This window comes from Gymnodraco acuticeps, unplaced genomic scaffold (genome assembly GCF_902827175.1).
Source record: "Gymnodraco acuticeps unplaced genomic scaffold, fGymAcu1.1, whole genome shotgun sequence".
NCBI classification, from domain to species: Eukaryota; Metazoa; Chordata; class Actinopteri; order Perciformes; family Bathydraconidae; genus Gymnodraco; species Gymnodraco acuticeps.
In genome coordinates this window covers 2,422,981-2,437,280 of record NW_022990214.1, presented here as the reverse complement: position 1 = coordinate 2,437,280, position 14,300 = coordinate 2,422,981, and the positions used below count along the sequence as shown (strand labels likewise).

General features: G+C 43.4%; 1 protein-coding gene across 1 annotated transcript in view; it reads left to right on the top strand.

Annotated features, from left to right (window-relative positions):
- LOC117547696 (procollagen-lysine,2-oxoglutarate 5-dioxygenase 1-like) overlaps window positions 1–13,960 on the top strand; it is a 32,016-nt gene extending 18,056 nt beyond the window's left edge. The window contains exons 11-19 of the mRNA XM_034218475.1: window positions 6,844–6,948; window positions 7,098–7,223; window positions 8,243–8,384; window positions 8,574–8,687; window positions 9,177–9,242; window positions 9,408–9,512; window positions 9,868–10,014; window positions 11,393–11,518; window positions 12,348–13,960. Of these exons, the coding sequence (XP_034074366.1) occupies window positions 6,844–6,948; window positions 7,098–7,223; window positions 8,243–8,384; window positions 8,574–8,687; window positions 9,177–9,242; window positions 9,408–9,512; window positions 9,868–10,014; window positions 11,393–11,518; window positions 12,348–12,503 (1,087 nt within the window). The 3' untranslated portion in view covers window positions 12,504–13,960. The remainder of the gene's footprint in view (window positions 1–6,843; window positions 6,949–7,097; window positions 7,224–8,242; window positions 8,385–8,573; window positions 8,688–9,176; window positions 9,243–9,407; window positions 9,513–9,867; window positions 10,015–11,392; window positions 11,519–12,347) is intronic.
- The last annotated feature ends 340 nt before the right edge of the window (window positions 13,961–14,300 follow it).

Here is a 14,300-nt window from a genome sequence, read left to right as displayed (position 1 = left end):
CGCAGACTTGTGCGAGGATGAAGCGCGCCAAACCCTCCTCCTGCACACCGAGGTGCGCTGGCTCTCACGCGGCCGAGTGCTGCCTGGCACGCTTTGTAGAACTGAAAGAAAAATAGAAGAGTTTCTACAAACTCGTAACCGCGCACTGTCAGAGCAAGTGACTGAGTCTTTCTGGATTAAAACAGCATACCTGGCCGACATCTTCAGAGCTACAATGAAACGAACAAGCGTCTGCAAGGCGTGGAGTCCAACATTCTCCAATGTAAAGAGGCGCTCGATGCATTTGTGCGCAAACTGGAGTACAGGGTCGGGAGAAAGGAGAGGGGGGAGCTGCAACAGTTTCCACTACTGCTGAAACAATCCTGAAACGGTGCCTGTGTCTGTACGTCGCGAGTTCATCCGCCATATGAACGCACTGCAAAAGGAGTTCAATCATGAGAGACGTGATGTATGAAATACATGTTTAATACCGGACACGTGGTATAGAAAATTATGATTGACAGATTACAACAATGAATCAACTGATGTTTGGAGATTAGGCCCCGGTTTGTAGGATATCATTCAGGAGGGGAAAACCGCTCCGATGAACCCCCCGGGGTCTAGACACTGGTGGTGGTGATAATGGTTCGGTCTGGTCTGGAGGAAGAAGGATTAGCTTGGCCCTGAATTAGGAGACAGGAGGCGAAGGGGTGGAGGCGGGTTGTGCGTTGACACCTGAAATGACAACTGACAGAGAGGGAAGAGCAGATTTAAAGGGTTTAGCAGGTGCAATGATTGCTAGCTGGGGAGTACCGCCCCTGATTACTTAATGGGAGAAGAGCTTGCAGTGACGTGTAACACCAGGGGGTATGGTCTTCCTTCTTGAACTTGCGCTAAGCTTCATTTCATTCATGAGAGACGTGATGTATGAAATACATGTTTAATACCGGACACGTGGTATAGAAAATTATGATTGACAGATTACAACAATGAATCAACTGATGTTTGGAGATTAGGCCCCGGTTTGTAGGATATCATTCAGGAGGGGAAAACCGCTCCGATGAACCCCCAAAGAGAAGAGAAGTAAGAAGTGCTGAGATGTGAAGCATTTCTTACCTTGCTGGCTGATTGAGGAGATCTGTGGATGAAATGAGATAACACAGGGACATGATGAGATTGTCGGAATAACTGTAGGGTTAATGTGAACGCCAACCATGCTTAGCGCCTGCATGTTGGATTAGACGATGCTGACCCAATGGCCGCAACCTGCACGCGCAGGGTTAAACATGACGCTGACCCACCGGCCGCAACCTGCACGCGCAGGGTTAAACATGACGCTGACCCGCTGGCCGCAACCTGTACACACAGGGTTAAACAAAAGCTGACCCATAGGCCGCAACCTGTACACACAGGGTTAAACAAAATGCTGACCCATAGGCCGCAACCTGTACACACAGGGTTAAACAAATGCTGACCCATAGGCCGCAACCTGCACACGCAGGGTTAAACAAATGCTGACCCATAGGCCGCAACCTGTACACACAGGGTTAAACAAATGCTGACCCATAGGCCGCAACCTGCACACACAGGGTTAAACAAATGCTGACCCATAGGCCGCAACCTGTACACACAGGGTTAAACATAACACTGACCTACTCGCCCTGCACGTGCAGGGTTTAAACATAATGCGGACCCACTGGCCGCAACCTGCGCGGCAGGATTCAATACGAGCGAACCTGAAGGTCACGACGATATGAAGTGTTTAAACATGAACACGGTGACACGTACATGTGCTGACTTGCTAAGACCACCACCAGTTGTATGTATAAATACCGTTTAGTGTTCGGACCTTGGATGGCCAGCACGCACGGATGTCCGGGCGAATGTGGGATATGAAGGCGGAGGAGAACCACCGTCCGAGTTGGCAGGGAGGAGGGAGATATGCCTTGAATGGCTGCACCTGTCTGAACGAAAGCCCTGATATGCTATTAGACGCCACCACCAGTTATATGCATATTTACCATAGGTAAACTGAAGAGATCTTGATTGGCGGCACGAGCCGATGTCCGGTGAAGAGGGAGATGTAGACGATATAATGCCCGAGAGCTGTTAGCTTGAGTACGGTGATGCATGAATATCGTAACCTGGTTTACCACGAGCCAAGTGAGCATGAACCCGAGAATATGAATGAAGTGCCGGATGCACGCAGAAAATACGTACACTTGGTTAAATACTGAGACATGACCCATGATATAGTATATCTTAATTAGCGTTAAGTGTGCCGGGATGAGTCATAGATGCTGATGAGCTGATTGAGTGATTAAGACTGTCTTCTATCATCTGAAGTGAGGATGATGGAGGGACGCTAGTGTTAGTTCCAGCAAGTGTGATAATAAATGTGTAGAAATAGTGGAAATCTGAATGATCTCATGCAGATATCCCCCCCAAAACGGAGGATGTGCAGTGCACGTCCTTAAGTCGGGGAAAACACGGTCGTCGTGAGGCCGGCGGATGCCACGTCCAGGAAACGGGAGATTATGCGTGCCGAAGAATCCGCATGCAAAGTACGGTTGCCCAGTGAGGAAGAGCAACTGTCGTTGAAGACGTTTATGTGGATGCACGCAGTTGGTTAGAGGAACGATAATACCATGAGCTTGATATGATGGCTAGGAACTCCGGTGTGAGACTGGGCCTGTAGTTCCTCATGATTAGGAACGCTGTGCTCCTGGAGGAGTCTCTTCTGTTTCTTCTTCTCTTTTCCCAGTTGAGCGGAGTTGTAGTTTACTAATGTTGTATTTGAACGCTAGATGCGTGAAGGCAACGCATTAGGAGATCTCCCTGAGCAGTGGGTGATTTGAACTGGGGAGAGACGCTATTAATATTATTACCCGAATAGCCGGTGCACGCATAGTTTCTCCTACTTGACTTAAGGCTGAAAGAGTTCCGCTGAACGATGATGGGAACATTAAAGCGCGTCGTAATATCTGCTTTGAAGAGCCAGCCTTGGCCTGCACGCTATTAGATTACATTATCTCCGTGCGTAGAAAGGGGGGAACATTGACCTTGTCATCGAGATTGCCCTGAGCATTTACCGAATTGTATTAAGTAATCTGTCGACAGGCTGTAAACAGAAAAGCTGAAATTGAAACTAATAAATACTCAGTTACCTCTAATCATTAACCGAGTTTGTATAATGTAGTTACTCTGTGTGTTGCTGCTAGCATACATAACATCTGACGTGGGAACGTTACTCGTGAATGGAGCTACGGAGCTGCTAGAAAGACAGTGGAACCCGGTGCATTCCTCCGTCTGGATGTGGAGCACTTTTGCTAAATGTTTAGACAAAGTGCTCGTGTTACGCCCTTACATGATAAACTCTTATTGCACTTTGGCAACGAGCATTCTCCACGTCGAAGCGGGTGAAGTTAACCACGCCTCGGAGCGCGTTCTCTCCGCCACCTCCGCAGTGTGCTCCACTGCATGTAGCAGCTGTGTGTGTAAACTGCCCCGTCCCCTCGCGATGGGGGAGAGAGATCTCATCTTATCGAAAATACATCATAGGCGCATTTGTTTGTCCTTTGCATATTAGAACGAGTTGTGACACTAGACTGCGATATAATGTTTTTTGTTTTGTAGCAATAAACATGACATATATTTATAAATGTCTCCGGTACTGATAAAAAGACCAATAACGTTGGAGCTTACGCACGTAAACACACTGCTGACGTCACAATGAATCGACGACTGAATTAGTTGCAACTAATTTGGTAATCGATTTGATCGATTAGTCGATTAGTTTTTGCACCCTTAGTCGCTGCAACTCTGACTACTTTTACATCCAGGCTGAAGACTTTTCTTTTGTCGCTGCTTTTAATTGAACTATTCATATCTTAGACTGCACTGTACTTTGATCCATGTACTTTTTCTTTTAATGTTTATTTTATTAGCTTCCTTTTAAATGACTGATTTTAAATGCCATTTCTTAATGTCTTTCATTTTTTAAAGCAATTTGAATTGCCTTGTATTGAAAGTGCTATATAAATAAACTTGCCTTGCTGCCCAGGAGATGTTGTTGTCGCAGATCTAGCCGTTGGTGCACCAAGAAACGGAATTTTCTTAGTGGAGAAGAAAAAGAGAAAACCGATCATTTAGTCAATTAAATTAATATTGGGAGTGAATTCCTAATTTATTTAGTATCTGGTCATAAACAGGATAATGTGCAGCGACTTGTTCATTGAGGAAAAGAAGCCCTACGAAACGCCATTCATTTCAGGAAACGCTGTGTTGAAGCTTGAACCTGCGTTTAGTTACTGAGCATTGTAATGAGTAATTACCCGACTGCATTAGTAATGCAAGTAATACGTTACTGAAACTCCATACTGTAGCACGTTACCCCCAACACTGCCTGAAGCTCACCTTAACCCTGACTAGAGGTAGCAATGCATAGTGTTGAACTTCCTGTCGGCTCCCAGACCGTAGTCGAGGAAACGGGGGGGGGGGGGGGGTGACTCTCTGTCCTCTCCCAGGGCAGAAGCAACACTCTTCTGGTTCAATAACTCATTTTATCGGAAATAATGGAGAGAGGCGAGCTCTTCTTGGGAGGTCTTTGCATTATTTAGCTCTCCTGTTTCGCAAGATAGATTTCGCAAGATCACAGACCTTCCTTTTTTCTGCTGCCTCGTTTATTTCTAGAAAACATGTATCCCGCTCGCTCATACCATGCCCATGCACACATGCACACGCCACACCCCTCTCTTAAGGGTAGCGATCTCACTCTGCATGACCCAAATGTCGTAACAATATACAAAACATCTCGTGAATTTGTTGCAACTGCCTTTGCCAACGTTACCCTGACGCCTGTTGAAGTGAGCGCAGGAGGAATAGCTTCAATGGGATAGCTTAAGCCCTGCCTGCCTGCAGGAGGGGTTGTAGTTGAAGCCAGAATGGGTAAAACTCCGCATGTGATGAGGACCCGTTCCGCGTGAAGCCGGAAGCGCCGCATTAGGCGGCCCTGATGCCAGTGATGCCTTCTCAAGAGACTGAAGCGTACGTCAGTTGTTTGCGTGAAGTAGCCATTCCCATTAGGCCGGAGGAACTTCCATGGAGCCCGATTTCCTTGTCTTTTCCTCCCGCGTCCGGGCTTGCGGGACGGCCGGCTGACCCGCTACCCGACTGGGGAACGCCGCCTGTAGCTTAATCCGCGATACTGCGGAGCTGATGAATAAATGCCTGGAGCTGGAACGAAGCCCTCAGCTGGGACAAAGCCCTGCTGCTGCTTGTCTTAACCATGAACACCGTGACGCGTACACTTGTGCGTTGACACCTGAAATGACAACTGACAGAGAGGGAAGAGCAGATTTAAAGGGTTTAGCAGGTGCAATGATTGCTAGCTGGGGAGTACCGCCCCTGATTACTTAATGGGAGAAGAGCTTGCAGTGACGTGTAAAACCAGGGGGTATGGTCTTCCTTCTTGAACTTGCGCTAAGCTTCATATGAAATCACGGTTCGCTGACATAGACGAGTACGTCTCCAAGGAATTGTGGGTTTTAGATCCCTTTATTGCCAAAGTTGAGGATGTGGAATACCTGGATTGCGAAGATGAGCACACCGGCATCCAAGCTGACTCGCTGTCAAAGAAATACTTCCAGGAAAAAGGATTTAAAACGTTTTGGATTGTCAAAGGACCAAGCCTCGCTCCAAAGCTCACACTGCATGCCACGACCAGGATTATACTCCCATTCAGTACGACATATCTATCAGAAACAGCCTTCAGCGCGCTTGTTGCCATTAAAACAAAAGCACGCAACACACTGGACGTTCACAACGACTTTAGACTGGCTGTCACTCACATTACACCGGACATTCAAGCCCAAGGTTCACATTAATGAACCACTTGAACCTCGTCTTCTCTCTGCTACCTGTTCCATGGCAGACAAGCATTTCATTTACCTGCTTAATATGAGAGTTTTTTATTTTTGTTTTATACAGGCCTATGCCACCATATTACCATTTTTTTATTAGGCATAGTCTATTATTTTGAAGTGTCCTGTTCTTCGAAATTTGAAATAAATATGATGCATACAATTTCAAGTTAGTAGCTAATAAAGGCATAAAAAGACAGAAATGTATAATTTTTTCTTTAATAGAAATGTTTCTTCTGCGCGTAAAGTGCCGGTTTCAGTTGGATTATTTGTCACAGTTGCTCCGATCAGATCGGTCTCCTCCATTTTGTAGATTATTTACGACTTTTGAATCCACATAAACACATCGGCAAATCCCGGTTTACTTTGAGCATGTGTTTTAAACAGTTTAATCCCTTTGTGAATTGTTTCCACTTGCGCCGTCCTTTAATTTCTTCATTCAAATTCCAACAGGAGTCATTTGGGGGGGCTCTGGGTGAAAAAGGTTGGGAACCCCTGATCGAGAGCAGGGGTTTTCAAAGTGTGGGAAGGTGAGCCTCTCTGGCGCCCCCCAGGGGAGGCACGCCTCACACTTTGAAAACCTCTGATCTAGAGAATACGAACAGCTCTTATCGTGGCTGACACGGAGGAACTTCTGGGTCATTTCACTCCGTGAGGAACCTTCCAAAGCAATATTGACAAATACAAGCGCACCCATACTTGAATGATTAACACAAATGGTGTGTGTGTTTGATATGTTCTTGGTTTACCATGCAAACCTTGTAGTATTTATATCTAAAAGAAACATTTAAAAACTCTCTGCAGTCATTCACTGACCGCCCCCCTCTGGGCAGAACGTGATCTTTGTATTTTGGATGTGCGCATTGATCTGTTAGTACTGCAGGAACGTGTGGTGTCTGACAGAGTATGTGTTCACGCAACATATGTATCTTCTACCTTCCAGCGATGTGTGCCGGAAAGACGAGGGCTGTGACTATTTCTTCACCTTGGACATTGAAGTGGTCTTAAAGAACGAAAACACACTCAAAATTCTCATTGAACAAAACCTGCAAGTATACTTTATTTATATTCAACTGTAAACAATGATCCTGTGCTCGCTGATGCCTTTGGAGAGTAAATCTCTTTTTTATTTGCACGTTTCTAATATTAGTATTTGATTGGATGTATTCATATAGCAACACTTGAATTGTTCTTTAGTCCCTTTGTGGCCCCGATGATAACTCGCCCTGGCCGACTGTGGAGCAACTTCTGGGGGGCCCTCAGTGCAGAGGGCTACTACGCCAGGTCTGAGGACTACGTGGACATAGTGCAAGGACGCAGAGTGTAAGATGCTTAAATATCTCTTTGATTGTAAAATGAGTTCTTTGATATAGAATAGAACATAGAGCTGACATATCGTTGTAGAAAACTGCAGTGCTTCACCAAATGCAATCAAAGCTAAAAGTAGTGATGCCTAAACATTTTTTTGAATGAATAAATTATATATATATATTTCACATTTGGTTATTTTTAATAGGAATATGTAATTTAACTTGTAATTATAGCTCACGACTTTTCTAAATATATCCAATTGTCTCATTTCACCTTTTTTACAGTTACTGTTTATTCCAGGGGTGTCAAACTCAAGGCCCGGGGGCCAAATCCGGCCCGCGACTTCATTTGATGTGGCCCCACAAGAGCTTGCAAAGAATATAATATGTTTGTTTTACGGTTACATGGCGATTTACAGAAGCCCGTTGCCATGGAGCACAATGCATCTCAAATTTGACTTTTTTCTCAGATTTGACTTTTTTTCTTCTAAATATGCCCTTTTCTCAGAATTGACTTTTCTTTTCAAAGTGTCTTTTAAAATCATTTTGTGACATTCTCACTGAAGAGACTTGCAATTATTTGCCCTAGACCTTTGCTTTCAGACCGAGTTAATTATGAAGTTATTACCCTATCCGACAATAATCCAATGCAGAAGAATGATTATAATATAATACATTATTTTATATATATATTACATATTTATATATGTATTTTAGTCTTAAAGTTACAACCGGCCCTTTGAGTGCAACCATTATGCGAATGTAGCCCGTGATGAAATTGAGTTTGACACCCCTGGTTTAATCCAACACTTCCTGTCAAATGAAAGGAGGTGACAAACACAGGAAGTGTTGGAGTTGCATCAACAACAAGTGAAAACAGGAGCAGATCAGCAAACACACTTAAATAGCATATCATATTCTATAAGCTGTCTCTCATTCAGGCCTGGTTCTCTCTCAGTGAAACACAGTGTGTTCCTGCTGTTAGACCTCCTGTGTCGGTTCGCACTTCGTCTAAGATGTTCTTGTTTCCAGGGGTGTGTGGAATGTCCCGTATGTGTCCAGTGTGTACCTGCTGAAGGCCAGTCTGCTCCGGTCTGAGCTCACTGACTTCGATCTGTTCAACTCAGACATCTTAGACCCCGACATGGCCTTCTGCCACAACATCCGCAAGCAGGTCCGTGAGAGACACTGACAACATTCTTTATACACTAACAACAGTAGTAGTACATTTATGCAAGAACTACATCCTTTCATCATTTCACTTTGTTCAAAATGTTCTGCTTATTCTGTCATCTGTTTGGTCTAAGGTCTCGTTCAAAAACACGATGTCAAATATCTGATCTGATGCTCTTCTTTCTCTCAGGGAGTCTTCATGTTTGTGACCAACATGCAGACTTTTGGTCGCATCGTGTCAATAGAGACCTACCAGACCAGCCATCTCCATAACGACCTGTGGCAGATCTTTGAAAACCCAGTGGTGAGACTGTTCATATTATAAGATGTGATGAGGGGGGTTCTTGGTTGGCCTTCATTAGGTCATTGTGTGGATAAACCAGGGGGGTCCTAACTAAAGCCCGGGGGCCAACTGCGGGGGCCTTAAAGCATATTCAAGTATCAAGCTAAATGTACCTGTCATGTCATGAAGTGTATCGTTACAAATTTGACCCAAAGTGAAACTTGTCATTTCACACTTACTCTCCTCCACAAGCATTTCTAGAAATACAACAAAGATAAAGATGACTTCATTCATTGTCAAGGGGGATTCTGTTGTTAAATAACATTGTGCCAATGCTTTTAACCCAGTATTAAATTAACAGTGCTCCGATTTCACTTCCGCATTGTTCTACAGTCCTGCTTATTAAGCATCGAAATAGAGTTAAGCGTTGATATCGCACTCCATGGTGTTTTCATTTCATTGTGGGAAGCCAAAGTCATTCAGTTTGTGCTCTATGTTTGTCTCCTTCAGGACTGGCAGGAGCGCTACATCCATGAGAACTACACCTACATCATGAGAGACAAGCTGATCGAGACTGTGAGTGCTCCGCCAGCTGCAGGATGCCATGGTTACACATGATCTAGTAAAACACATGTGTCTGCTTCTCATTTATAAAAGGAGTTGCATATAGAAAGACATGGACAGATGTTGTGATGCCATGGTGAACATGTCCTGTGGTAACCAGTGTCCTCTGTCCCTCAGCCCTGTCCCGATGTCTACTGGTTCCCGATTTTCTCCGATGTCGCCTGTGATCACATTGTTGAAGAAATGGAGCATTTTGGGAAGTGGTCAGGAGGAGACAATACGGTACGTTATTGGAGGGTGTCAGATATGGTGATACATTCCCTCCTTTGAGCCTCCTGTAGATAACAGTAAAATATCAAATAACATTAATATCATGTCATTTATTATATTGAAATTACTTCAATTAATAATGAATAATGGAATTAAAAATAATAATAAGTTAAACTATTTCATTATGTATGTATTAATGAAATGGATGATTCATGTTATTAATATAAAGAATATAATATGTAAGCTCTGCATGCTTCTTGTTCAGTTCTTATTTGATATAGAGATGACATATTGAGCAGCCATTCTCTATAATGTGTGTTTGCTGTAGGTCATGTGGTGGCTCTTATTTTATTTCCTTCTCTCTCAGGACGTTAGAATCCAGGGCGGCTATGAGAACGTGCCGACGATAGATATCCACATGAACCAAATCAACTTTGAAAAGGAGTGGCACAAATTCCTGCTGGAGTACATCGCACCGATCACAGAGAAGATGTATCCTGGGTACTACACCAAGGTACGGCTGACACAGCATCATGTCCCCCGTGGAAGGACGATTCAGATCCTTTACTTTAAAGTACTATTACTGCATTCCAAACATCTATACATTCACCCATTGATTTTGGTACTTCATTATAATGTATAGTGTTATCCACATCAGAACTTCATATTTAAAACAATCTTAAAAAGAAAAACTAGAGATGAAAAATAAAGTAAAATCTGAATATTTTCCTTTGAATTGTAGAGGAGTAGAAGTATTTAGTGGTACAGAAAGAAAAACCTAAAGTATAAGTAGTTAAAATGTCTATGGTAATAAGTAGATTACTTACAGTACAGTCTTATTTAAGTGTTGATTAGAAATATAATCATTAATCCAAATCTGCAAAGTCACTAAAGGTATTAACAAATGTAGTGGTTAAATACTCAAGTAAAGAACAAGTCCTTCCAAATAGTACTTAAGTAGAGTCAATCAATGAAATTGTATTTATATAGCTCATTATCACAAAGGTCTTTATAGTGTGTACCCCTTCTGTCTTGAAGCTGCCTTCACATGACGCACGGTAAAACGGCCCTGCACTGTGTTGTGTTCCAGAGTAGGCTGACCAATCAGACGACAGCTGAGCAGGCTAGCAGGGGACGTTACCATAGAAAGATCTCTAGATGTGAGGGAAATAATTTGTTCCCTGTCTATTCTTATATTTCATAAAGTCATTATGAAAGTCAAATTCAATTGAAATAGATCTCAAATGCTGGAACAGAGCAACTTCATCCTCAAAGGTTGAAGAGGTTCTGCACCCCGCACACAGCTAACAGAAAGAAAGCAGCCAACCCATCCTTCCCATTCATTATCTTAAAGAACCACGATTTTATGGGGCCGGAAAAAGAGGGAAAAAGTACCCGCTAGCCGGTACTAGGCTATATGGAAAGGCCACTAAAAACTGGCCTGGCCGCTTGAGGATGGTTAAGGACGCTTAAACGGGGCTACCCGCTGCAGTGGAAATGCGTCATTAGACATGATCTCAACCTTTCCACCCTAACCCCCCACTCCTTAACCATTTGCAAATCCACCTTTTACCCTTCTGGAATGTCTATGTCTCTGTGCCACATATACAAGACGAAAACATACAATTCAGCCAATCAGAGCACAAGACTTCATATATGTACATGATTCTAAGTGCATATAAGATCATTTGACCGAGTTATCATGTCACTACATATCATATCATGTCACTCTGTGTATCACGTGAATGCAGCTTTAGACCCCTGCAAGAAGAAACTCTCAAAGAAACCCCCCAACAGTAATTGAGTAAATATACCTGTAACTCTACCCCATGGATGAAGTGAATAGTGTGTATGCTGCTGCTGCTGCTGCCTAACGTGTCCTCTCCCCTCAGTGCGCCACCCCTCTGAACTTCGTGGTGAGGTACAAACCTGACGAGCAGCCGCTGCTTGCGCCTCACCACGACGCCTCCACGTTCACTGTTAACATAGCTCTGAACAGCAAGGAAGTAGACTACCAGGTAAATGTGGAGCAGCTGGAGGATGTGAGGATGGGGGCGGGTCTTCTCTCTCTCTCTGCTTCTTCTCTGCTCCCTGTCTGTCAGTCTGTTGTTGTTGTTGTTGTTGTTGTTGTTGTTGTTGCATGAAGCCCCCTGGGGCCTTGTTTTTATTGTTGCATCCCTGGTGTTTCTTTAACCTGGACTAAACCCTCAGACATTAGCTCATGTTATTATCAGGGGGATTCATATTTAGACAAATCAAATGCTAAATCATTATGAGTGAAACTGATGATATATACGTGGGCTTTGTGAGGATTGAACCTAACATTTCTTATATTGACATTTCTTACAATTTGATGTTTTGTAGAAGAAGTCAAATTGCACATACATATAAAGCTGGTATTTATGGAAGAAGATTAGGGCTCAAATTGAATTGGATTGGAATGAGCCAAAAGTGATTTTTTTTGTAGTTCTGAGATTAAAGTCAGAATTATGAAAAAAGAAAATCTAACTTGTTCTGCTCATTTTTCTCAGATTTCTGACTTGAATCTCCGAATTTAATAAAAGAATGAACTTTGTGTCAGAATGAAAAAAGCGTTTGGCCCTAACCATTTTCTGTACGTATTGCAGGCACATTCCATTCAGTATGATGTGATTGTTTGTTTAGTTATTGTACACTAAATAAGTGACATTTAGTTGCACTTGCACTTTGGTAAGTGTACTTGCACGTGAAAGGCTGAAGCTGTTAAATCGGTACAAAATGAACTCTAATAAGGGGAGGGATTTCAATATTCCCCCGGTGTGTGTGTGTGTGTGAGGAGCAGAGGCTGATGTGTGTGTTGTGCTGCAGGGTGGAGGCTGCCGGTTCCTCCGCTACGACTGCTCCATCGAGGCCACTCGTAAAGGCTGGACCCTGATGCACCCGGGCCGCCTCACGCACTACCACGAAGGCCTGCCCACCACTGGGGGGGTGCGCTACATCGCTGTGTCCTTTGTAGACCCTTGAACACATCACCGGCTCTAAAGCCAACAGGCCACTCTGCTGACCGCATCCGAACGCATCACGGCTCTCCACACCTTCGCTCTTCTCTTTCGCTTGTTCTCATGTTAAAAATAATGTTGTTTCTCTGTTACTCTCATACAACGTCTGACCTATTAGCCACAGCACCAGTGCTCTGTGACGAAAACACAGCTGCATAATGAACCCGAACATGTTAGCGCCACATCAGAGGAGAACTGGCTCCACAGTAACACTTCCCCAAAGCTTCTCATATGTAATATTAGCAGGAGTGATGTCACAGCAGCAGAACCTGCGCGGGGTCAGCGAGGCATCGGGGGGCCGGCTCCCCAGGTGGAAGCTTTACAAATAGACATTTATGGTCATTTCAAGTGATTACATTTGTATGTCTCCCACAATTGTGTCATCGTTTCACACTCCACCTGCCTTGGGAAAGTGCCTTGTTATGGTGTTTTGGGTCCTTGGATTTAAGGGAATTGGAGCCTGGAAATTCCTGGAATGAGATTTTCTATAAGGTGAAAAATGTGAAAGAAAGGATGATAAAATATTGTCCTCTTGTGAGTTAGAAAACAGTGATCTTACAGCGTTGTGTAGCCTGCTGTAGGGTACATGATCCAGGATAGTCACAGAGTTTAGTATCATCATTCACCTGAAAATGAGATTAAGGACAGAGGGTGTCGTTTTCCTCATACTGATATTCTGAACAATCTGTGCTGTTGTATTTGCTGTAAAGTGTCTCTACTGTAGGCTATTTTTATTATATGTACAGCACTTTGGCTCGACCAAAAATCGTTTATAAATGTGCTATATAAATAAAACTTGATTTGATGATTACATTACAAAGACAGCTAAGAATTAACAATGTTCCGCCAGATGTTATCAGGAAGTAGCTCCTATGCTAACATGCAGCGGGAACACCTGATCAGAAACGTCTCACACTCCAACCTCATCTCACCAGCTTTATTCTCCTAAGTAGACGTGTTACTTTAGTCCCAGTTCTGAACTCATGTGTGTGTGTGTGTGTGTGTAGAACAATGTTGACATTTTCAGTCAGAAGCTACGTTGTAGTGTTCAGACCCCGTCACATGGACTCCTCAGGAAACCACCAGCTCCAATTTTTTACCAACGCTTGTGGAAAATATTGTTACATTTACACTAGCTGTCCCATTCTGTGTTGCTAAAGTACATCTTTACTAACTTTTTCAACAGACACTTCCAAATCCTGCTAAGGCTCTCTTATTTATTGTGTGTATATATCATTTGATAAAGGCCACACTCCCTAAATAGTTTTGCAATATAACTGCATTTTGGGAGAGATACTGAAGTCCTTCTCTGGCGCACTCACTGATATCAGCTGAGTTAAAGTTTTACATCTAACGTTGTCATTTCTTGTTACCAGCCATCACTGAGCTAAGACTACAACTTGAATAAATCTGTGAACCAAACGGTGTGTGAACTGTGATTGAACTTCTGTCCCTCGCTGTGCCAGAAGCTGGAGGACAGAACTGACAGCAGAGAAACAGATGAAGCAAATCTAGCAGTTCAGTTTGAAAATATAGCATAGGCACCCCCATCATGTTCAGCTAACATGAGCCTGTCTTAAAGTCAGGAGTATTTTGTCAGATGGAGTGAATTGTCAGCCGTGGAGAACACTTTTAATTGACTCCTAGATACAACTTACATTTTGTGAGCTGCATCTCTATTTGAAGCATCATAAAATTAGCATTTGTTATTATTGTTATGTTAGTCTCCACCAAATCCTGAGCAAAATAAGTGTCGTTATCT